Source organism: Lissotriton vulgaris, chromosome 11 (genome assembly GCF_964263255.1).
Source record: "Lissotriton vulgaris chromosome 11, aLisVul1.2, whole genome shotgun sequence".
Taxonomy (NCBI): Eukaryota; Metazoa; Chordata; class Amphibia; order Caudata; family Salamandridae; genus Lissotriton; species Lissotriton vulgaris.
The window spans coordinates 469,984,483-470,003,771 of record NC_141699.1 but is presented as its reverse complement, the minus strand read 5'-3'; the positions used below and the strand labels follow the sequence as shown (position 1 = coordinate 470,003,771).

Here is a 19,289-nt window from a genome sequence, read left to right as displayed (position 1 = left end):
GATTTTCAAGCAGGGGGAAGTCCCTAGCTGCTGAAGGCAGGTTTTTCCAAGAAATTGTTGTTGATTCTCGGAACTTAGTGGAAGTAGCCATGCCGTATTTGGGCTGTATGGCTTAGGCCAAATATGGTAGTGATTTCTATGCCTATATAAGGATATGATAAAGTATACCTATATAAGCGCATGAGTCGGGAAAATGACACTAGAGTCCTAGATTCATTTACAACACTTTATGTACAGTCTCTAATCCTTTACTTCTTAAATGACAAGTATGATTTTTTTTTTGCATGTATGGAAAAGTCTGGAGAGGGGGGTGTGGCCAAGCGTCAATAAAGTAGGACATATACCAGTAGAGTTCCCGCCTGAAAACATCTATCCAGTGGCTTCCTGCAGATATTAGGGACCTAGGGGGCAGTTGCGAAGACCTGCGCACCCTAATACTCACTCTGCACTGAGCCGGGGGGGATGAGGGGAAGGCCTTCGCTACACTGAGGCACTGAGTGACTGACTGCTTCGGAAGAGTGTGCAGCCCTCAAGATGTCAGATGAATGCTGCACTTAAATGTGGTGTGGAGGAGCGGAGCGGGTCCCGCGAGCCCTAAACTTCCAATGGAATAAGACACCTGGTGGCAGCTGCCTTATGGCTAAGACCCCCACTGGACCAAAGTGGTGGTACGCAGAGCCTGAGCCAGCGGGCTCAAGCAGCCGGCCCTGCTTTGCTGGATGTTGCGTCAGCCTGGCACCTGGGCCTTGAGCAATCTGAAAACTGGGGAGGAGTTGCCGGACCACCTCTGCTTTGCTGATGGATCTGACCTGGCTCTTGGTGGGCTAAGAAGGCACACCAGGGAGGACATATGGGCCTCGCAGACAGGATAGTGCACATATTGCTTGGGCCCCGACCTCCCCTTTCTTAACTGCTGAGCCCATCATAGTTGCTGAGGCTCCTGGAAGCATGCCCCAGCTGAGAAGATCACAAGTGACTCCCCTTCACATCAGGGTCGTGGGAGGAGGGCACCGGAGCTGCAGACAGCGGTGAAAACAGAGGACTGAGTGAAAACGTGCAAGGAGACATTGCTGACTGGGCCTGAGCAGCCCCTCTCTTAGTCGCCCCTGCTGAGCCTCAAGTAGCCTACCAGGGGAGTGACCTGCCTTTAGAATTATTGAGCAGCTGTTCGACATAATGGCTGGCCTTCTGCCCTAGTCTTTGTACCCATAACGGCACTAGAGGAAGATAGCACTGCTTCACATTCCCAGTGCTGTACTTGCGGGCCACTTTACAGATGGGGACCTGATAAGCAGGGGTCTCTCGACCACCTGCTCCTTCCCCCCTAATGTATCTTGCAAAATATTTTGCATGTCATTCAAAAATTTGTGATTTCAGTGTACATTATTTGTTAAGCTTTCTATGTACCAAAACAAAAAAGTGGTGTTCTATCAATTTTAATTTGATTGAGAAAAAGATTAAAATCTAGAAATTACACACAGAAAAACCTTAGAGAGATCATATCAATTCGGGTGTGTGATCGTTTTTACGATGAATGAATGGTGTTCAGTATTGGTATTTCTAACTGTAATTTCTTTCAACTGCAAGGTGTACATGACTCGGGCTCATGCAGAGCATGACCTCATTGTTTCACTTTTGGCCTGACTTGCTAAACCTGCGAAGCTGGGATTGGTCATTATGGAAATTCAAACTGACCAGGGCACGAAGTTGTATAGGCAGTCCGAAATGAACTAGCTATTCTGTGCTTACTGCTCAACCCTATACACAAGCACCTCTAAGCAAGCAGATCACAATATCAGGGAGTTTATAGCTCCCTTGATTTTTCCAATTCTTAAACCATACCATGGGGAAGCAGAAGAGATGGGAGAAGACATCACAAGGCTTCTAGGTTGATGGAATTGTACAGAGCAGCTAAAGGTGCTGCCCTTTTTCCAAACTCCACTAGAGAGGCTCTGGTAGTGCCACTTTTGATACCAGGAAGACCGGCACTAGTCATGAAATCCTATTGGCCATTATCAATGCTCAACACTGATCATAAAATCTGTAGCTGCATCATAGCCCCTAGATTCCTCCCGCGTATGGCAAGACTGATCCACTCGATCAATATGTGGAGCCTCCTGATGCTTCTGGAGACCGATACTTATGATGGTGCTGAAGCAGAAATCTTTGCTGTAGATATAAAGAAAACAAACAAGATGATGGACAGAATGTTGCACAATGGCAAAACATTAAACCCCAGCCACAGATCTGGGTTTAATCCATCGTTTTGCAGCGTGAATCTTTCTGGATTCACTATGCTGTGCATATTCTGCGGTCTTGTGGTTGGGTCCGGATTCGTAGTCTTTTCTTTGTTTTTTTTTGTAGCCCTTGTGGGCGTCGACGTCACACCTCTTCGGGCGCATTTCCGGTGACGTCGGCATGCTGCCTGCGGAAGCTCCCACCCTTGGGCGCCATCGGGTCTGGATCGTTCCCGTTTGGGCTCCAGACATTTTTGGAGAAAGTACTGAAAAGAGTGGAAGTTGGAGAAGATATTGGAAGAAGAAGACCAGAGAAGACTTCGCAGAACACTGACGAAGAGGAGAGAAGGTGAAAACCTCGAGAACTTCGACGATCGTCGACGTCCACGCGCTCAGTGAGGCCTGAACGCACGAGGATGGACAACACGCCGTTCAAGTTCTGCCCGAACTGCAGACACAAGTACGCACAGAAAGACCAGCACCCTGTTTGCAACCTCTGCCTACCATTAGAACACAGAAGCGAGGACTGCAACGCCTGCGCCGTCTTCGCCCAGAAGACCCTCCGAGTGAGGAAGAGACAGAGGGTAGCACATGCCGCCCTCGGAGGAAAATCCCCGACACCATCGCTGTACGAGCTGGGGATGTCCTCAGAGGAGGAGGACAACGCTGCCGCAGAAGACGACGGCTACACGGTCGTAGAGACCGATTACAAGAAGACACCTGATAAGGTAGGACACTCGACGTCCCATAAGAACACCAGAGACCCTGAGTCTCGAAAGCTCGAGGCCAAGAGCCCGAAGGCGCCGACGCAGCGACATCTGCCGTCCGCGACCACAAGCAGGCCCGGCGGATCCTCAGAGAAGGAGTCCCTGGCGCCGAAGGCTGTTGACCAGCAGAAAGCGTCAAAGATCGTCGCCGAAAAGGACCGATCGACGTCGAGGGAGAAAGACCCTAAAGCCTCGGCAACGTCCAGGGACCCGAAATCCAGTTCGACGTCCAAGCCGTCGACGCCGAAGATCTCGACGCCGAGCCAGGCGCCGAAGAGAGGAGCCGAACGTTCCGAAGCCGAGAACGCGGCCGAGGTAGAAAGGAAGAGACGCCGGCTGGAAGCCGAGATGGCGAGCCTCTTGCAGCGAAGGAAGGAGGTCGCCGCCGAGATGAGTGCGTTCACGATTCCACACAAGACCAAGCACGACATGCTAGATCTGGTCGAGGAGGAAGAGGAACATGTCAACGACCATGTGCCTAGCGACGAGATGGTCGACGACCGGGAAGCTGGAGAGAATCCCTACGAGGATTACAGCTACGAGGGCGAAGAGAGCAGTAGAGTGGACGACGAGTCGGTCACCTCTGATCCACGTGAGGAGGACTACCTAGACGTCGACACCGAGAGCCCGGAGGAGGCGGTCGACTCGTACCCCTCGAGACCCTCGCCGCCCGACGACATCGGGGCATACAACTCGGCGATACAATCTGCCGCGACTGCATTCAAGTTGAAACTCGACGAGGAAAAGCAGAAAGCAGACTTCCTGCTAGAGACCTTGCTCCCAACGCAAACAAGAAGCCAGTTCCTCCCAATGCTCGAGAGCGTCTTGGCGCAGGGAAAGGAAGCGTTCAAGGAGCCCGCTACATGCAAGGCAGTAACTCTCAGAACAGAGAAAAAATACAAGCACTCCTCGAAGGACCCGGCCTACATTCGAGGCGAGGTCTCCGCTGACTCCATTATCACGGCCACAGCTAGGAAGAGGGCGAGCGTATCTACTGCCTCGGGCCCACTGCCGGATAAGGAGAGCAAGAGGATGGATCTGGTGGGGAGAAGGATCGAGCGAAATGCCGCGACCCACTGGCGCATGGCTAATTCCAACGCCCTGCTAAACAGGCACGTGTACCAAATCATGGAGGGACTGGGGCACTTGGTGAAGGACCTACCCCAAGAGGCCAAGCAGAAGGCCGAAAAATTGGTAGAAGAAGGGAAGAACGCGGCAAATTCTTGCCTTAAGACGGCCCTGGACGGAGCAGACACCGCCAGCAGGCTAATGATGATGGGTGTCACGGAGAGGAGACACGCCTGGCTCAGGATCTCAGGGTTCAAACCCGAGGTGCAACACAGTATCCTGAACACACCGTTCAACGGCGAAACACTTTTCGGAGCAACGGTTGACGACAAACTATGCCAACTCAAGAAGGATAACGAGACTGCAAGATCCATGGGGGCTTTGCAGTTCAGAGGCAACAGAAGAGGCACCCCGGCACGGAGGCCCGGCGGAAGAGGTGGAAACCAGCCAGGTACATCGCACCAGGCCTTCCAGCAGACGCACCAGGCAGACTCGCAGGCTCAGCAAGGTCACCAGAAGCAGTCCTGGCAATACCAACCAAGGGGTCAGTCCTTTCGAGGGAGAAATGGACGTGGCCAGAATAGAAGAGGGGGCCAGCAGCCCACCTCAAAGTGACTTCACACTCCCCCGGGTGCCCGACCACAGAAAAGATCCCAGGGGGCACCGCGTACAAAGGGGTCTGGAAAATCTAATGACCTACGACCACATGACACCAGTGGGAGGAAGATTAAAGTTCTATCTCCAGGAATGGAGAGAAATAACATCAGACAAATGGATCCTAAACATCATTCAATTCGGATACTGCTTGGAGTTGGAGAAAAAACCAACAAACAGAAAACCAAGGGGGAAGCCACCAGCAAAAGAACAGCTGGCGAGACTTCAGGAAGAAGTGCAAGAACTTCTACAAAAAAAGGCCATAGAAAGAGTTCCCTTCAGGGAGAGGAACAAGGGAATATACTCAACTTACTTCCTAGTACCAAAGGTCGACGACAAAATGAGACCCATCCTAGACCTGAGGTTCCTCAACAAATTCATAAAAACACAAAAGTTCAAAATGACCTCCTTGCAGGAGGTGCTGCCACAGTTGCAGGTCGGAGACTTCATGGTCACAATAGACCTCAAGGACGCCTACTTACACATACCGATGAACGACAAACACAAGCATATGCTCAGGTTCGCTATCGGAGGAGGCCACTACCAGTTCACAACGCTGGCCTTCGGACTAAAATCAGCACCGAGGGTATTCACAAAGTGCCTCGCGGCAGTCGCAGCGCACTTACGAAGACAGGGGATACACGTATACCCTTACCTCGACGACTGGCTAGTAAAAGCAAGCTCGTACCACAAGTGCAAGCAGCATGCGCATACAGTGACGAGAACACTCATACACTTGGGGTTCTCCGTGCATTGGAAGAAATCATCATTGGAGCCGGAGCAAGTAAAGATCTTCCTGGGGGCACAGATCAACACCGTACAGGGCAAAGTCTTCCCCAGCGAAAAGAGAGCAAGGGCACTGGTCAAGGAAACTCGCCTATACCGGAAGGGGCAAGCTCGGACAGTGAGGACTGCGAGCAAGATCATGGGAATGATGGCATCATGCATCCACCTAGTGCCGAATGTGCGGCTCCACATGAGACCCATGCAAGAATGGCTGCAGGAACAATGGTCACAGGCTTCGGGCAGTTGGGAGGATCTTGTGGTAGTGACGCACGCAGTGCAGAAGGAGATGGCATGGTGGACCCTGGAGAACATAACAAGGGGGCAGCCACTTACACTCCCAACTCCGACAGTGACCATCACCACGGACGCATCCCTGAAGGGATTGGGCGCTCACATGGAGGAACTCAAAGTGAGGGGCCTGTGGACGCCAGCAGATGCAACAAAACACATCAATTACCTAGAATTAAAGACAATCTTCCTGGCACTGAAAGCCTTCCAGACAACACTGTACAGGCAGAGGGTGTTGCTACAGACAGACAACACCACGGCGATGTTCTACATCAACAAACAGGGTGGAACACAGTCGACAACGCTTTCGACGCTGGCACAGGAGATATGGGGGTGGGCCATCCCTCTCCAGATAGACCTGATAGCCATACACCTACCAGGCAAGGAGAACATTCAAGCAGACTGGCTGAGCAGACAGACCTCGGCATCCCACGAGTGGGAGCTCAAAGCTCCGGAGACGAGGAGGCTGTTCAACAGGTGGGGGACACCATCAGTGGACCTGTTTGCAACACGCCAGAATGCGAAATGCCGAAACTTCGCATCCAGACAACGCGAAGAAGGGTCCCTTGGGAATGCCCTATGGATAGATTGGTCCGGGAAATTTGCATACGCTTTTCCCCCGATACCGCTGATTCACAGAGTGCTGAGCTAGTGCAGGGCGAGCACCATGACCCTGATACTGGTCGCGCCGTAGTGGGCGAGGCAGACTTGGTACTCGCAGATCATGGAGATGGCGCAGTGTGCGCCCCACCGATTCAGCAGGAGAAAGGACCTACTCTCCATGCAGAACGGAGAGGTCCTGCACCCAGAACCAGAGAGCATGAGCCTAGTAGCATGGCTCCTGAGGACACCGAATTCGCACACTTAAAACTGCCAGAGAGCACCCTCAGGGTTCTTCGGGAGGCACGAAGGCCCAGCACAAGGAAGTGCTATGTCGCAAAGTGGAAAAGGTTCACGATGTGGTGCAGGAGGGAGAGACTTCACAATAAAATGAAGAGGGACTCCACGGTACTGAAGTACCTGACACACTTGCTGGACAAAAAGCTCAGCTCGTCCTCCTTGAGAGTTCACCTGGCGGCTATAGTGGCATACACAAGGGGTGAGATGGGCAGAAGCTTCTTCACATCACAAGTGGTAAAGAGGTTCCTCGAAGGAGCAAAAAGGATTGCACCACCCAAGCGGGTGCCACCACCGGCATGGAACTTAAACGTGGTCCTGACGGAACGCATGAAGGAGCCCTTCGAGCCACTTCACAAGGCCTCTTTGAAGATGCTAACTATGAAAACTGCTTTCCTGGTTGCAATTACATCCTTACGCAGAGTGAGCGAACTGCAAGCGTTGACGCTACAGGAGCCCTACTTACAAATACACAATGACAGGGTGGTGATGAGGACCGACCCACATTTCATGCCGAAGGTGGTGTCCAGGTTCCACATGAACCAGTCCATTCAGATACCGAGTTTTTTCCAAAAACCAACCACTAGCGCAGAGCGAGCTCGGCATACCCTGGACGCCAGAAGGGCGGTCATGCATTACATCGAAAGGACAAAAGGACACAGGAAAACGAAACAGTTCTTTGTGTCGTTCGCCAACAGTCACATGGGCAAAGCAGTCACTAAGAACACTATTGCGCGATTGATCGCGCAAACAATCCAACTCTGCCACAAAAGGGCAGGAGAAGAACTGGCAGAGGGGGCACGCGCCCACTCCACTAGGAAGAAGGGGGCTACAATAGCCTTCCTGGCCAATACACCCATACAAGACATATGCCTGGCGGCAACATGGGCTTCGGTGCACACATTCACGAAGCACTTTTGCGTGGATGTTCAGATGAACAAGGAAGCACAAGTCGGACAAAGGGTGCTCCAGCATATATTCAGAAACCAGAGCTCATCTTCCACCCAGCCACCACGGAAGTGAGAAACCGCTACGAAATCTATGCACAGCATAGTGAATCCAGAAAGATTCACGCTGCAAAACGAATAGTTTCTTACCTGTCGGTGTAGTTTTGCAGCTTGAAGATCTTTCTGGATTCACTAGCGAACCCACCCAGCTCCGCCAGAAAGATGAGGCTAGAGAGAGAGAGGAGGTGGCCAAAAAAAAAAAAAAAAAGGGGTGATAGGAGGAGAAGAAGTAACAGAATATAAGGACATGTGGTAAAAATTATCACCTTGAATAGAATATTGCCATTGCTTCGGAAAAGAAGGAAACACAGAAAAAAGAATCCGAAGATGGCGCCCAAGGGTGGGAGCTTCCGCAGGAAGCATGCCGACGTCACCGGAAATGCGCCCGAAGAGGTGTGACGCCGACGCCCACAAGGGCTACAAAAAAAAAAAAAAAAACAAAGAAAAGACTACGAATCCGGACCCAACCACAAGACCACGGAATATGCACAGCATAGTGAATCCAGAAAGATCTTCAAGCTGCAAAACTACACCGACAGGTAAGAAACTGTTCGTTATTTTGCTCACCAAGCCACCCCAGTTCAGACATGGCCATATGCAAATAAGTCTTGAAAAAAACGATGGATTTAGGCCCAGATCTCTGTACTGGGGTGAATGTATGACATTGTTCTGCATTCTGTCCATCAATTGTTGTTTTTGCATTTGTCACCCCGAGTGGGACAGGTATGCTCAGAAGTGACTCCCATGCTCTCCACACCAAGAGTCAAGCTATCCTGGCTGAAGACGGCTGATAGCCAGAAACCGGTCCTAGGATGCTTGATTCCGGGCCAGGAAAGACATGGCTTGGCAGTTCGGGCTGGACTGTTCCCTTGAGGCACAGGGTCAAGGCTGATTTGCATATGGCCATGTCTGAACTGGGGTGGTGTGGAGTGCAAAAACACGATGGACTTAGGCCCAGGTCTCTGTACTGGGGTGAATGTATGACATTGTTCTGCATTCTGTCCATCAATTGTTGTTTTTGTAGATATAAAGAATGCCTTTGACAGTTTAAGTGGGGCTTTCTTTATCTTGCAATGGAGCGCCTCCACCTGGGACAGGGTGTTTTAACCTGAACTTCTTAACTATACACAGACCTCACAGCTAGAGTACTCATTGGCCACTATATCTCAGATAGTTACATACATACATGTCCTAACGACTGCTGGAGGATGATTTGTATTATCATATTACGTGATCTAGAGAGTATCTTAACAGTTCCTGGTCTGATGTTATTATGGGAGGACTTTGGGAGGAATTTGCTCATAAGAAAAATCTTAGCTTCTTTTTTGAAAACTGAAGTGGATGAGATTCTTCTAATGTTTGGGGGGGGGTGAGTGATAAATTCTTGGTGCAGCACCAGAGAATGCTCTGTCATAAGTTCTCTTTTTTTAGAAGAGGGCAGGTTTCAGTATGAGATCTCCATTGCTCCTAAGAAAATCTGCTGCCTCCTGATAATGTGCTTTTCTGGGCTAGGTATAGTGGGGTTTTGAAATGTATCGCTTTGTGTGTGATACATGGCGTCTTTAGTTGGATTCTTGCTTCGTAAGGTAGCCAATTAAGCCCTTTCAGATGTGGGGTGATGTAGTCAAACTTTCTGGAGCCTGTTAAAAGTCTTGGGTCGCATTGAGACAAGCTATTTGCGGGGATGTTGAGATCTTGGGTGGTCCTGATAAAGTTGTGCATCCGTACTCAATCCTCGAGATAACTAATGTGTGGACTGCCGTTTTGAGGTCTGATGTAGCTATGGATGGTTTCAGTTTTTCTTGCCACCGTGTTAATATGGGTTTGCATATTCAGGTTCTTATCTAGCGTAATTCCAAGAGGCTTGGTTGAGTCCACTAGACTCAGAGTACAGTTTATGGCAGTGATCAAACTTGGTCCATTCCATTATCCTCGCTGAGCTTTTCTGAGAGGAAATCTGAAGGAATTCTGTTTTATATGGGTTAAGCTTGAGATGATTATTAGTTAGCCAATGAATGATCCTCTTTAATTCCTGGTGATTTCCAACGATGTGATCTGGATATATAGCTGTGTGTCATCTGCATACATGTGGATTGGAGATGTTTGCCTGTTGTAACATTTCTGTTAGAGGGTCTACATATAGATTTAATAGAGATGGGGATAATGTTGATCCATGTGGTACTCCAATAAGATTTTGGGATGATGCTGATAGTCTTGTTTCACCATGAATCTTTGCTATCTGTTCTCTAAGAAGGATCTAAACCAATCTAGGACTGAGCCGGATAATCTCATCCTTTCCTCCAGCCAGTCTAGTATTTTGACATGGCTTACCATGTCGAATGCATACGAAAGGTCAAACAGTAATAGGAGACAAGTTTCATTGCGGTCTAGAGCAAGTAGAGCGTAATCCACTATGTGAAGAATTGCGGTTTCAGTACGGTGATTTGGTCTGAACCCCGATTGCCAGACATTTAGAAGTTTGAATTCAGAAATGTGTTGCATTGGAGCCACTTCCAAGGATGGAACGCAGCTGCCAGGGAATAGAGGCCTCTGGCGGACTTATCACATTGCCCTATACGCAGATAGCCTCTTAATATTCCTAAAGAATATGTACACGGATCTGAGGTGCACAAGTAGAATGTTTGCGAAATTCAGCTTCTTATCTGGACTGAAGGTCAATTGGCAGAAGTTGCGCTTGTTTCTGAAGAATCCTAATTGGGCTTCCTCAGTGCGACTAGACTTACTTCAGTGGGAACCTAGATGCCTATTTTACCAGGGAGTAAACATATACCATGCCCCAGCTGACTTGCTAGATGGCAATGTGGGGAATGCGATCAGGGCACTTAGAGTGAGCTTAGATTTTTGTAAGACACTTCCCCTCTCATAGATATACTTACACCCCTTAACTCCTTACGGGCCCAATGGGAGGAAGGCCTAGCTAGCCCTACACCTTACAGTGACTGGACTAATATACTGGATAGGACATTTTCACGAAAAAGTTAATTTTAAATTAATCAACTTCTATGTAATACATAGGGCAAACTTCACCCCCGGGAAACTCAATATACACTTTCACACAGTGGGGGCAGCAAGCCCAAGATGTAAGGAAGAGGGGGGCGGAGTTCCTACATGTGATGTGGAGTTGCCAGTTGCTCTCAGAGTATGGGGTATAATTGTGAATAATGTTGCACATATTTCATCAAAGGAGATACCCAGTTCGCTGTGGCACTGCGTATTAGGCTGGTTCCCGCTTATTACTAAGCCCAAGCCTATGACTAGATTCCAGGATTTGGCTTAATCCTAGCAGGGAAATTACCAGGAACTGTGAAGGCACTGGGGCGCCACAGGTGCAAATATGGCACAGATAGCTTGAGAGATTGGCAGGATATGAGAGTGCAGTACTGCTCCGAGAAGCTCGGCAGGAGTGTGGATCCTTGGACATGGCTAAGGCGTGGGAAGTATTAGTACACAGCATGAAAGGCCCGGATCTCTCATCAACAGCAACTTCCCCAGGTAATTCTCAGTGCCCCTGTCTGAAATGAATGTGATGCACATGCGCCTGGTCACTGCTGCTGATAAGGTGCAAAGCTGATTTGAGATCACGGATTCCGATCGCAATCAACCTCATACTTGATGTGAAAGAATGATTCCAATTGGGGCACAGCTAAACTATATATTGACATATGAACGCTACTGAGGGAGGACCGATGGATGAATTGGGGGGATTGTTTGTTGATGCAGATGCTGTCAAGATGTTTGATGAAAACATGCTGCTCATATTTTACTATATTATGTAAGCAAAAAACAATCAAATCTGTTTATAAAGAAAATTGAAAAGTCCGGAGAAAGTGAGGTTCGACCAATAACTCATGAATTATTTTCTTGTTAAAATCCTACCCGAGTTGACCAACCACTGTTATCTCTCCTGTCCGTATATGTACGCATCTGGAGTCGCTTTAAAACACATTAATAGAGGCATGCCAACAAGCCATCCATTTACTTACAAAGGACTCCAAAACATCCTATCAGTTAAAAAATAACCTAGAGTTTCCGCTCTATTTGAGTACATGGTAAGTCTGCTTCGAATCCCATACGTACACTGGGTGTGAAAGATTTCTCTTGCCTAAGAGGCTTTGAAAAAAATATTCTGATCTCTCTTTTGAGAGAGCCTTGTTTCTTGGTGCTTTGTTCTCACTCCTATGATAGGCAGGGGTACACTTAAGGAAATGCATAGCGCTCAAAACAAATGAAGTTGTTACGGATGCTAGAAATATCTGCAGTTTGAATAGCAGCAAAGAATGTGGAAGATTCACAAAGATAATGATGAGTTGTTCACACAACCACTCATTCACATTTGTTCTAGCACTAAGTATGTTCAACATTATTGTAGCTTAATGATGTTCATTTATTTGTACAGGGAATACACTCCTTTGTCCTGTGTCACATAACAAACCATGAGATACTAATAAATGTGACTTGAGTACTGTGTGTGGTTACCTCTGGGACCCGTGCCTGAAGATGCCCATCACAACTAGCAGATTTCAGTGAGAAAAAACAAAAAGTGATGGGCAGAATTCTTGAATTTTTCGAAACCACTGGTAATTACTGTGGGCCACATTCCAGTCCATTTTTTTACTCACACGGCCAGTATAGAGAGAAGCCAACCATATGCAATTAGTCTCTCCTTCACTCTGTTAGGATCAGTCCAGCCTGAACTGCTAGACTGTTTCCACTCCAGCTCCTTGTGTCATTCTTTCAAGCAATACCTCACTGATAAGGGCTATGCAGTCTGAAACGTGTCTAGGCTTTTATTCCCATACATCGGTGGTGGAGCCTGTAGTTCACGCTGGACTGTCCCTACTGGGGTAGGGGAACACTGATTTGCATATGTTTGGTTCCTGCCTTTAGTGACACAGTAAGTAAGGAAATGTATTATCAATATCTAAGACTAATTAAAGCGTTAGATCCACCTTTAAAATGTTTGTTTTCCTCACCAAGGGTTTTCTGTAATACAACTTCCCCCTGGAGGCTGAATATCACGGTGAGAGAGATGCAAACCCTGAATGCACAAATTTCAATTGGATCCCAAGACCATCTCAATGCCTGGGTCCAATGGATCACTGGCACATAGCTAGGATATTTAGAGGTGCTGCCTGTACATTGCATTGTTTTGGTGGCCTCTTAGTGTCTGTTAGTGGAGAGACATGCCCATATGGAGGCCCGCAGCCGAAGTTTAGGACCTTACAGTCCCCTCCCAAAGCAGCTGTAGGTTGGTGCAAAATGTGCACCAGTCTATGGCTGTTGTACATATTTGGCCTCGTTCCGTGGATCTTTATAAGGTAAAAGGAATTCCCTGATTTTCACACAATGCCCCCCCCCTCCCCCCCCCCCCCCCCCTCAAGCGCCTTGAGACCCTCTGGGTGAGTAGTGCGCTATACAAATTCTTGAACTTGAACTTATAAAGAAAATGGCTCCAGTGCATTCCATGGAATATATTCTTCACTGGGGTTCTTGGTTGCTGAATGAAGAAGAGTTTTTCAGTAGCCACTTTCGGGCTGATTGCAGGCAACTTAAAGGCATGCTGTAACCATGCTCATGCTGAAAATACATACTGTATATTTTAGTTGTAGTTTAGCGATCAACACAGCTTTATATTTCATAATTAAACGTTCATTACGGAATTGTATAATTTAGTGTGTATCATTGTAATAATGCCACTATATTTTATTGTGCATACAACAATAATTGTTTTGTAACAGATTAAATGTCCTAAAGTTGTAATCCTGTATAGTCTTTTCCCTTTTCTTCCTCTCATTATTAGTGGATTCGGGGGATATCACGCTTAGTAGTTTATTGATGTCGGCGCAATGTGCACTCTGGTATTGATGAGAGGCTTACAGTTGGAGGACCTTTATGGTGGATTTAAGGATTCAGCTCTGGGGATAGTTTCTAGTACAATAAACTAGTTGTTACATCCTTTCCCTTGATAGAACTACTGTTCTTATTGTTACATAGGTGTCTATTGCAATAGAAGACGTCAGTCGCTGTCACTTGAGGTTTACCTTTCGACACCGTTCATCTCAAGAATGTAAGTACACATTTAATGGAAATATTTCGTTGTATTTTTAGCATACTGGGCTGTCACACAATGTGCTGGCCAAAGTCACTAACTGAAGTGGTACCTTTACCCCGAATGGCACATTTTGTGCCTGAAGTCTTTCTTATAACAACTTCCTCTTTTTACACGAGAGGATGCCGACATACCTTGTGTGAAAACAGGCTCTTCTTGCGGGTCCTACAATTTTTTTTGCATTTCTCTGTAAATTTGTTGATACACTACTCTCTGTGGCACAGTTAAGAATAACATTCAAGGGGACGTGGCCAAGCAGCATGGCCGACAGGACGTAAGCTCCTTCGGCTCCCGGCAGGCCGGCACAGAAATCCTGATTAAATATCCTTCCCAGGGTCCTCGGTCAGAGAAAACGGGGTCCACGAGTCCGAGTACCTAGGGGCACATCCTGATGAAAATTGTGACTGCCTGCTGGACGGAAAGCAGAGGCGACGGCCCGGGCTGAGTGGAGGCGGGGCCGGAATCACGCAAGGCCGGGGTCTGCGGCCTACCTTCGCGTGACTGAGGCGGCCCGCAATCTGAGCGCCTACAAACATCGGGCCCCCGAGTTGAGGGGAACATCGCCACAGGAGAGGGTCCCACTGCCATCCGGGGCCCCAGCGTGGAGGGGATCCCCTGTGGACTGGCCGGACACCGCATGGGGAACCCGGAGTAATCGCAGCGCCATCCTGCGCTGGAGTGGGGGGGAGCGGCTCGTGCTGCTGCAACCGCGCGGGCCTACCCCTTGGAGTGACGATCTGGTTTGGGAGGCGCCCGCTGCCATCGGCCGTCCTGTGTGAGCCGGAGCTCTGCAGCTATATCAGGGCCTGGCGAAGGGCTCAGGCGCCGCGGACGGTGAGGCCTGCGTGGTGGTGGTGGGGGCGCTCCCAGCCCTCCTGCGCTGACCCTGAGGAGCCATTGACGAGCACTGGAGGTATCCTTTGTCATCGGGAGCCTCTGGAGGACTGGGAATCCTGCGTGTGCTGCTGGGGCCTACCGGAGATCGTCTCTGCAGATGGCCTGGGCTGAAGCTGGGCCTTTGCTGCCGAGGCGGGGGGCGTCCCAAGACCTGGGCGCCCCGTGTGGACGGCCCGGGAGGGCTGGAGAGATGGCGGGGGCACCCGCTGCCATCTGTGGACCGCCGGGGGCTTCCGCTGGGCCTCCGGCCAACCGACACACTGAAGGACTGGGCCTGCCATGACTAGTGGAGCTGGGCCTGAGGCCGTCTTTGGGGAGTCCTAGGACTGGAGCCGGGTTGCAGCGTGTGAACACGAGGCACCTGGGGCTAGCGGACGGACCTGGCCTGCCTGGGGGGTGGACGCGGCCCCCATTCATCTGCAAGGTCCACCACGATTGCGCTGGGACTGGACCCAATCAAGGTTTCGACATTGTGCTCCGGCACCGACGGCATAACCTGCATAGACCGTGACGTATGGGAATGATACTGCGGTGAGTTGGTGCGGACATTGTGGGGGACTGCGACGGGGTGTAGGCCGTGAATCACCTACATCCACGCAGGCCTTTGTGTGAAACTGTTAGAGACTTCTTCGCCATCTAGAAGCCCTGAGGTGGCTCCATTTGATGTCTGCAATGCGTAAGGATAGGATGCCCCGTGCCTCGCAGCCAAACACCATAACGCAATACACCACTCAGCGACACCCCTCGCAGAGGATCACGCGCCAGTCGGGGCAAGACGAGGGGGCTGAGACTCCTGACGAACCCTCCCGGGCGGAGTTGCTGAAGGCGATCCAGGGGTCCCATTCTGCCCTGGAGCGACAAATCGAAACGATGTCCATAGATGTGAACTTACTACGGACAGATCTGCGAAAGGTGGCAGATAAGGTTTCTGATGCGGAGGGGAATATCGTCCAGCTGCAAGGAGAGGTGGCGTCTCACAACTTACTGCCACGACGGGGTCACTGGAGCGGAGGGCAGAAGATGCGGAAGGGAGAGCACGCCGCAGTAACACCAGGGTTCTCGGTATTCCGGAACGGGCGGAGGCGGACAAACACGGAGCGCTTTCTGGAGCACTGGATTCGTACTACACCATTCCCCGCGGGTCTGTCGGAGGTCTTTGGGATTGATCGTAGCCATTGAGTGTTGGTTCCATTGCCGAGGCCCGGAGCTCCTCCACGGGCCCTCATTGTCAAGATCCTCAATTATCGGTATAGGGACTGCATCTTGAGAGCGGCGAGGGAGACTCCAGATCTCACCTTTGAAAATGCAAGGGTCTCCATCTATCCGGATTACACCAAACAGGTGCAGTAGCAGCGGAAGTCCTTCCTGGCAGTTAAACAGAAGCTCCAGGAGTTGTAGCTACAGTATATGCTGCTCTACCCGGCTAAGCTTAAGGTTCTATCCCAGGGAAATGCGCACTTTTTTTAAGCCCCGGAAGAAGTGTGGGAGTGGCTAGATATCTGGGGGGATGCCCTCCCCCCAGGCGAACGGGGGGAACCCGAAGTACTTGGGGGACACGACCAATGAGGAGGCGCACTAGCAGACGAAGACGTCGCTCAGTCGCGGTTGACAGCAAGGAGAGGCGGCGCGTCACGGTGGGGGATGATGGGGCCCTCCGCCTAGAACCAATGGAGTCTGAAGGCTTGCCAGCAACATCAAAGACTCCCCCTCCGGGAGAAGTACTGGTCCCAGACACCCTGCAACCCACCACAGATATTATTTCACCTACCAGTACTACGATTCCTGAGACAGCGAGGGTTCAGTTGCTTTCCTCGGCGGCCCCGTCTTGAGGGGCGGGTATGATCCTGTATTGTTTGTTTGACACCGGGTCTGGTGGCCGGCCTAACTGGGCCCTCTCCCAGGAGGGAGACTACACTCAGGTTATTACATAGGGGAACATAGCTGCCCGTCAGGGAGCTGAGAGTCGGACAAATTGTGTGATTTTTAACTGTGACGGCCCAAGCCCTGTATTAATGCTGTAATAGCTGGCCTTGCAGGGAGCTGGGTGGGGGGAAGGGAGTTTTCCTTTTTTATCTTTTGTAGGGTTTAGCCCTGTTGGGTGAATGGGGTGGCTGTGCACGTCCTGGCACCAGCAGGAGAAGGGCATATTGGCAAGTTTTGTTGTTGCAAGCATATTGGGGTCGGCGGGGTTTGGAAAGGGTTGTTGAAGGGGAATGTTTCAGGCATCGTATGTATTACATTTCGGGCACAGGGTTGGAGTGACACCATGGGTAGGGCACTAAGGCGGGGTTGGCCACATCGTCAGGCATGGGGTATAAGTTTATGAGCTGGAAAGTGAGGGGGCTGGGAACATGCACTAAAAGATATAGGGTCCCTTCTTTCCTTCGTAGACATGGGGTCTTCATTGCATGCCTCCAGGAGACCCACCTGGCAGATGAGGGAGCACTTAATTAAGAGAAAAGTGGCGGGGTCAAGTATTCCACCATCATGTTCCACGTATGCTAGAGGGGTACTGATTTGGGTGGCACCCGGGTTCCCGTTTGCTATCCAATATGTGGAGGTGGACATCCACGGCAGATACCTGCTTCTTCGGGTGAAACTGGATGGGAGGGTCGTCATTCTACTTAACACATATGCACCCAACATGGATAACCTGACTTTTTCCAAACCCTTCAGGACGTCCTGATTCATGTTCTCGGGGCGCCAGCCCTTTGGTTCGGGATTTTAATTGTGTTCTTGATCCTGTTCTGGATAGGTCTCCACCCGAGAGGGCACAAAGCCCCGTATGACTGCACAGCTTAGGGAGGTCATGGAGAATATAGGAGCTGTTGATGTTTGGCGCCAGAGAAACCCGACACAGAAGGTCTATACTTTTTTTTCCCCTACCCATAACACGCACAGTCGCCTAGATAGGGTCTTGGTGGCGAACGCAGAGCCTAATATGCCCCTTGAGGTTACCCACCAGGCTCGTTTCTTATCTGATCATTCTCTGGTCGCGTGCATGGTACAATGGGGAGCCCCGGTTTCCCGTCCTCGGTTTATATCCTTCAGGAGCAGGTGAGGAGGGCCCATGTGGAAACAGCTCTCGGGGACTACGTGGACCTTAACTGGGAGGAGGGGGAACTTTCCCTGGCCACCAGGTGGGAGGCACTGAAGGCAGTGGTGAGGGGAGCCTGCATGGGTCTCACCTATGGGGTTTGAAAACAGCTCCACCAAGACCTCCGGAAGGCGGAAGATATTCTTTTAAATGTCCAAACCTCGACGTCCCCTGACGCCCTGCAGCGGGAGGAGGAGCAGACCGCTCGGGTACATGACATTCTCGACAAATATACCCTAGGCCAATATAGGCAGCGCCTTCACAGGGAGGGCGACAAGTCAGGGCGGCTTTTGGCTTGAATCCTTCGGAAGGAGCAGGCCCCGGAGCGTATTGAAGCCCTGCGGGACCAAGCCAGGCCTCTTATCTACCTGACACTGCAGACCCTTCCTGAAGCGGCTCGAGAGGAACTGGATGAGGCCCTCACGCTGGGGAAGGTGCGTACAGCTCTGGGCCGCCTGCTGCGATCACTATGATTAATACTGACTTGAAGATCTTTACCAAGCTACTGGCCACCCGCCTGGCGCTGTACATGGCCCACCTTAGCTCAACACAGCCATGAACCTACGGCGCTTGAATCACATTAAACACAAGGTACTGGGTAGTGAGGAACAGATGGTTCTGGTATCCATCGACCTCGCTAAAGCGTTTGATACGGTTGATTGGGGCTATCTGCAGGAGGTCCTCCGAGTGATGGGCTTGGGCCCCAACTTTTGGCAATGGATTTGCATCCTGTATAAGTCCCCTCGTGCAAGGGTACGACTTGGAGCTGCGCGTTCGGAGGAGTGGCTGCTGGGGCAGGGTACACGACAGGGGTGTCCCCTCTCGCCACTCCTCTTTGCCCTGGCCATAGAGCCCTTTGCTGTTCGGGTCCGCACTGAGATGTCACAATTGGGCATTCCGGTGGGAGACACATGCAATGTTATCTCTCTATATGCAGACGACGCCTTCTTTTATTTGAAAAATCTGAGGGAGGCGCTTCAGATATTGTTGTTCCACCTGGATCGGTTCGGCGAGGCGTCAGGACTAAGGCTCAACCGCACAAGTCTCTGATCTACCCTCTGTCGGGTCTTGAGTCAGGGCCCCTGGAGGACTTGCCGGAGCTAGGGCTGCGCTGGAAACAGGAGGGCTTCCGTTATCTCGGTATCCAAGTGGCCTCAACAGAGGCACAATTGCTGGCCCGGAATATTGATTGGGTGATTTAGTCCCTGCAGCAAACTGTGTCCTTTTGGAATACCCTGCTGCTATCTTTAATGGGTCGGCTGGCCGTCGCCAAGATGGTAATGCTGCCCAGGACGCTATACGTCCTCCAAAATACGCTGTGTCCTCTTCACCCTAGGGTCTTTCGTACCCTGAACATGCTACTTACATCCCTGCTTTGGGCGGGCCGGCGCAGTAGAGTAGCTCTTCATACTGTCGTGCGCTCCTACGAGGAGGGAGGTCTAGAGGCCCCGCGCTTTGACT

At 50.5% G+C, this 19,289-nt stretch overlaps 1 protein-coding gene across 1 annotated transcript in view; it reads left to right on the top strand.

Moving 5' to 3' along the window:
- Positions 1-19,289, top strand: part of DOCK5 (dedicator of cytokinesis 5) — a 581,227-nt gene that overhangs the window by 161,882 nt on the left and 400,056 nt on the right. The window contains exon 10 of the mRNA XM_086942489.1: positions 13,720-13,792. Coding sequence (XP_086798615.1) covers positions 13,720-13,792 — 73 coding nt within the window. The remainder of the gene's footprint in view (positions 1-13,719; positions 13,793-19,289) is intronic.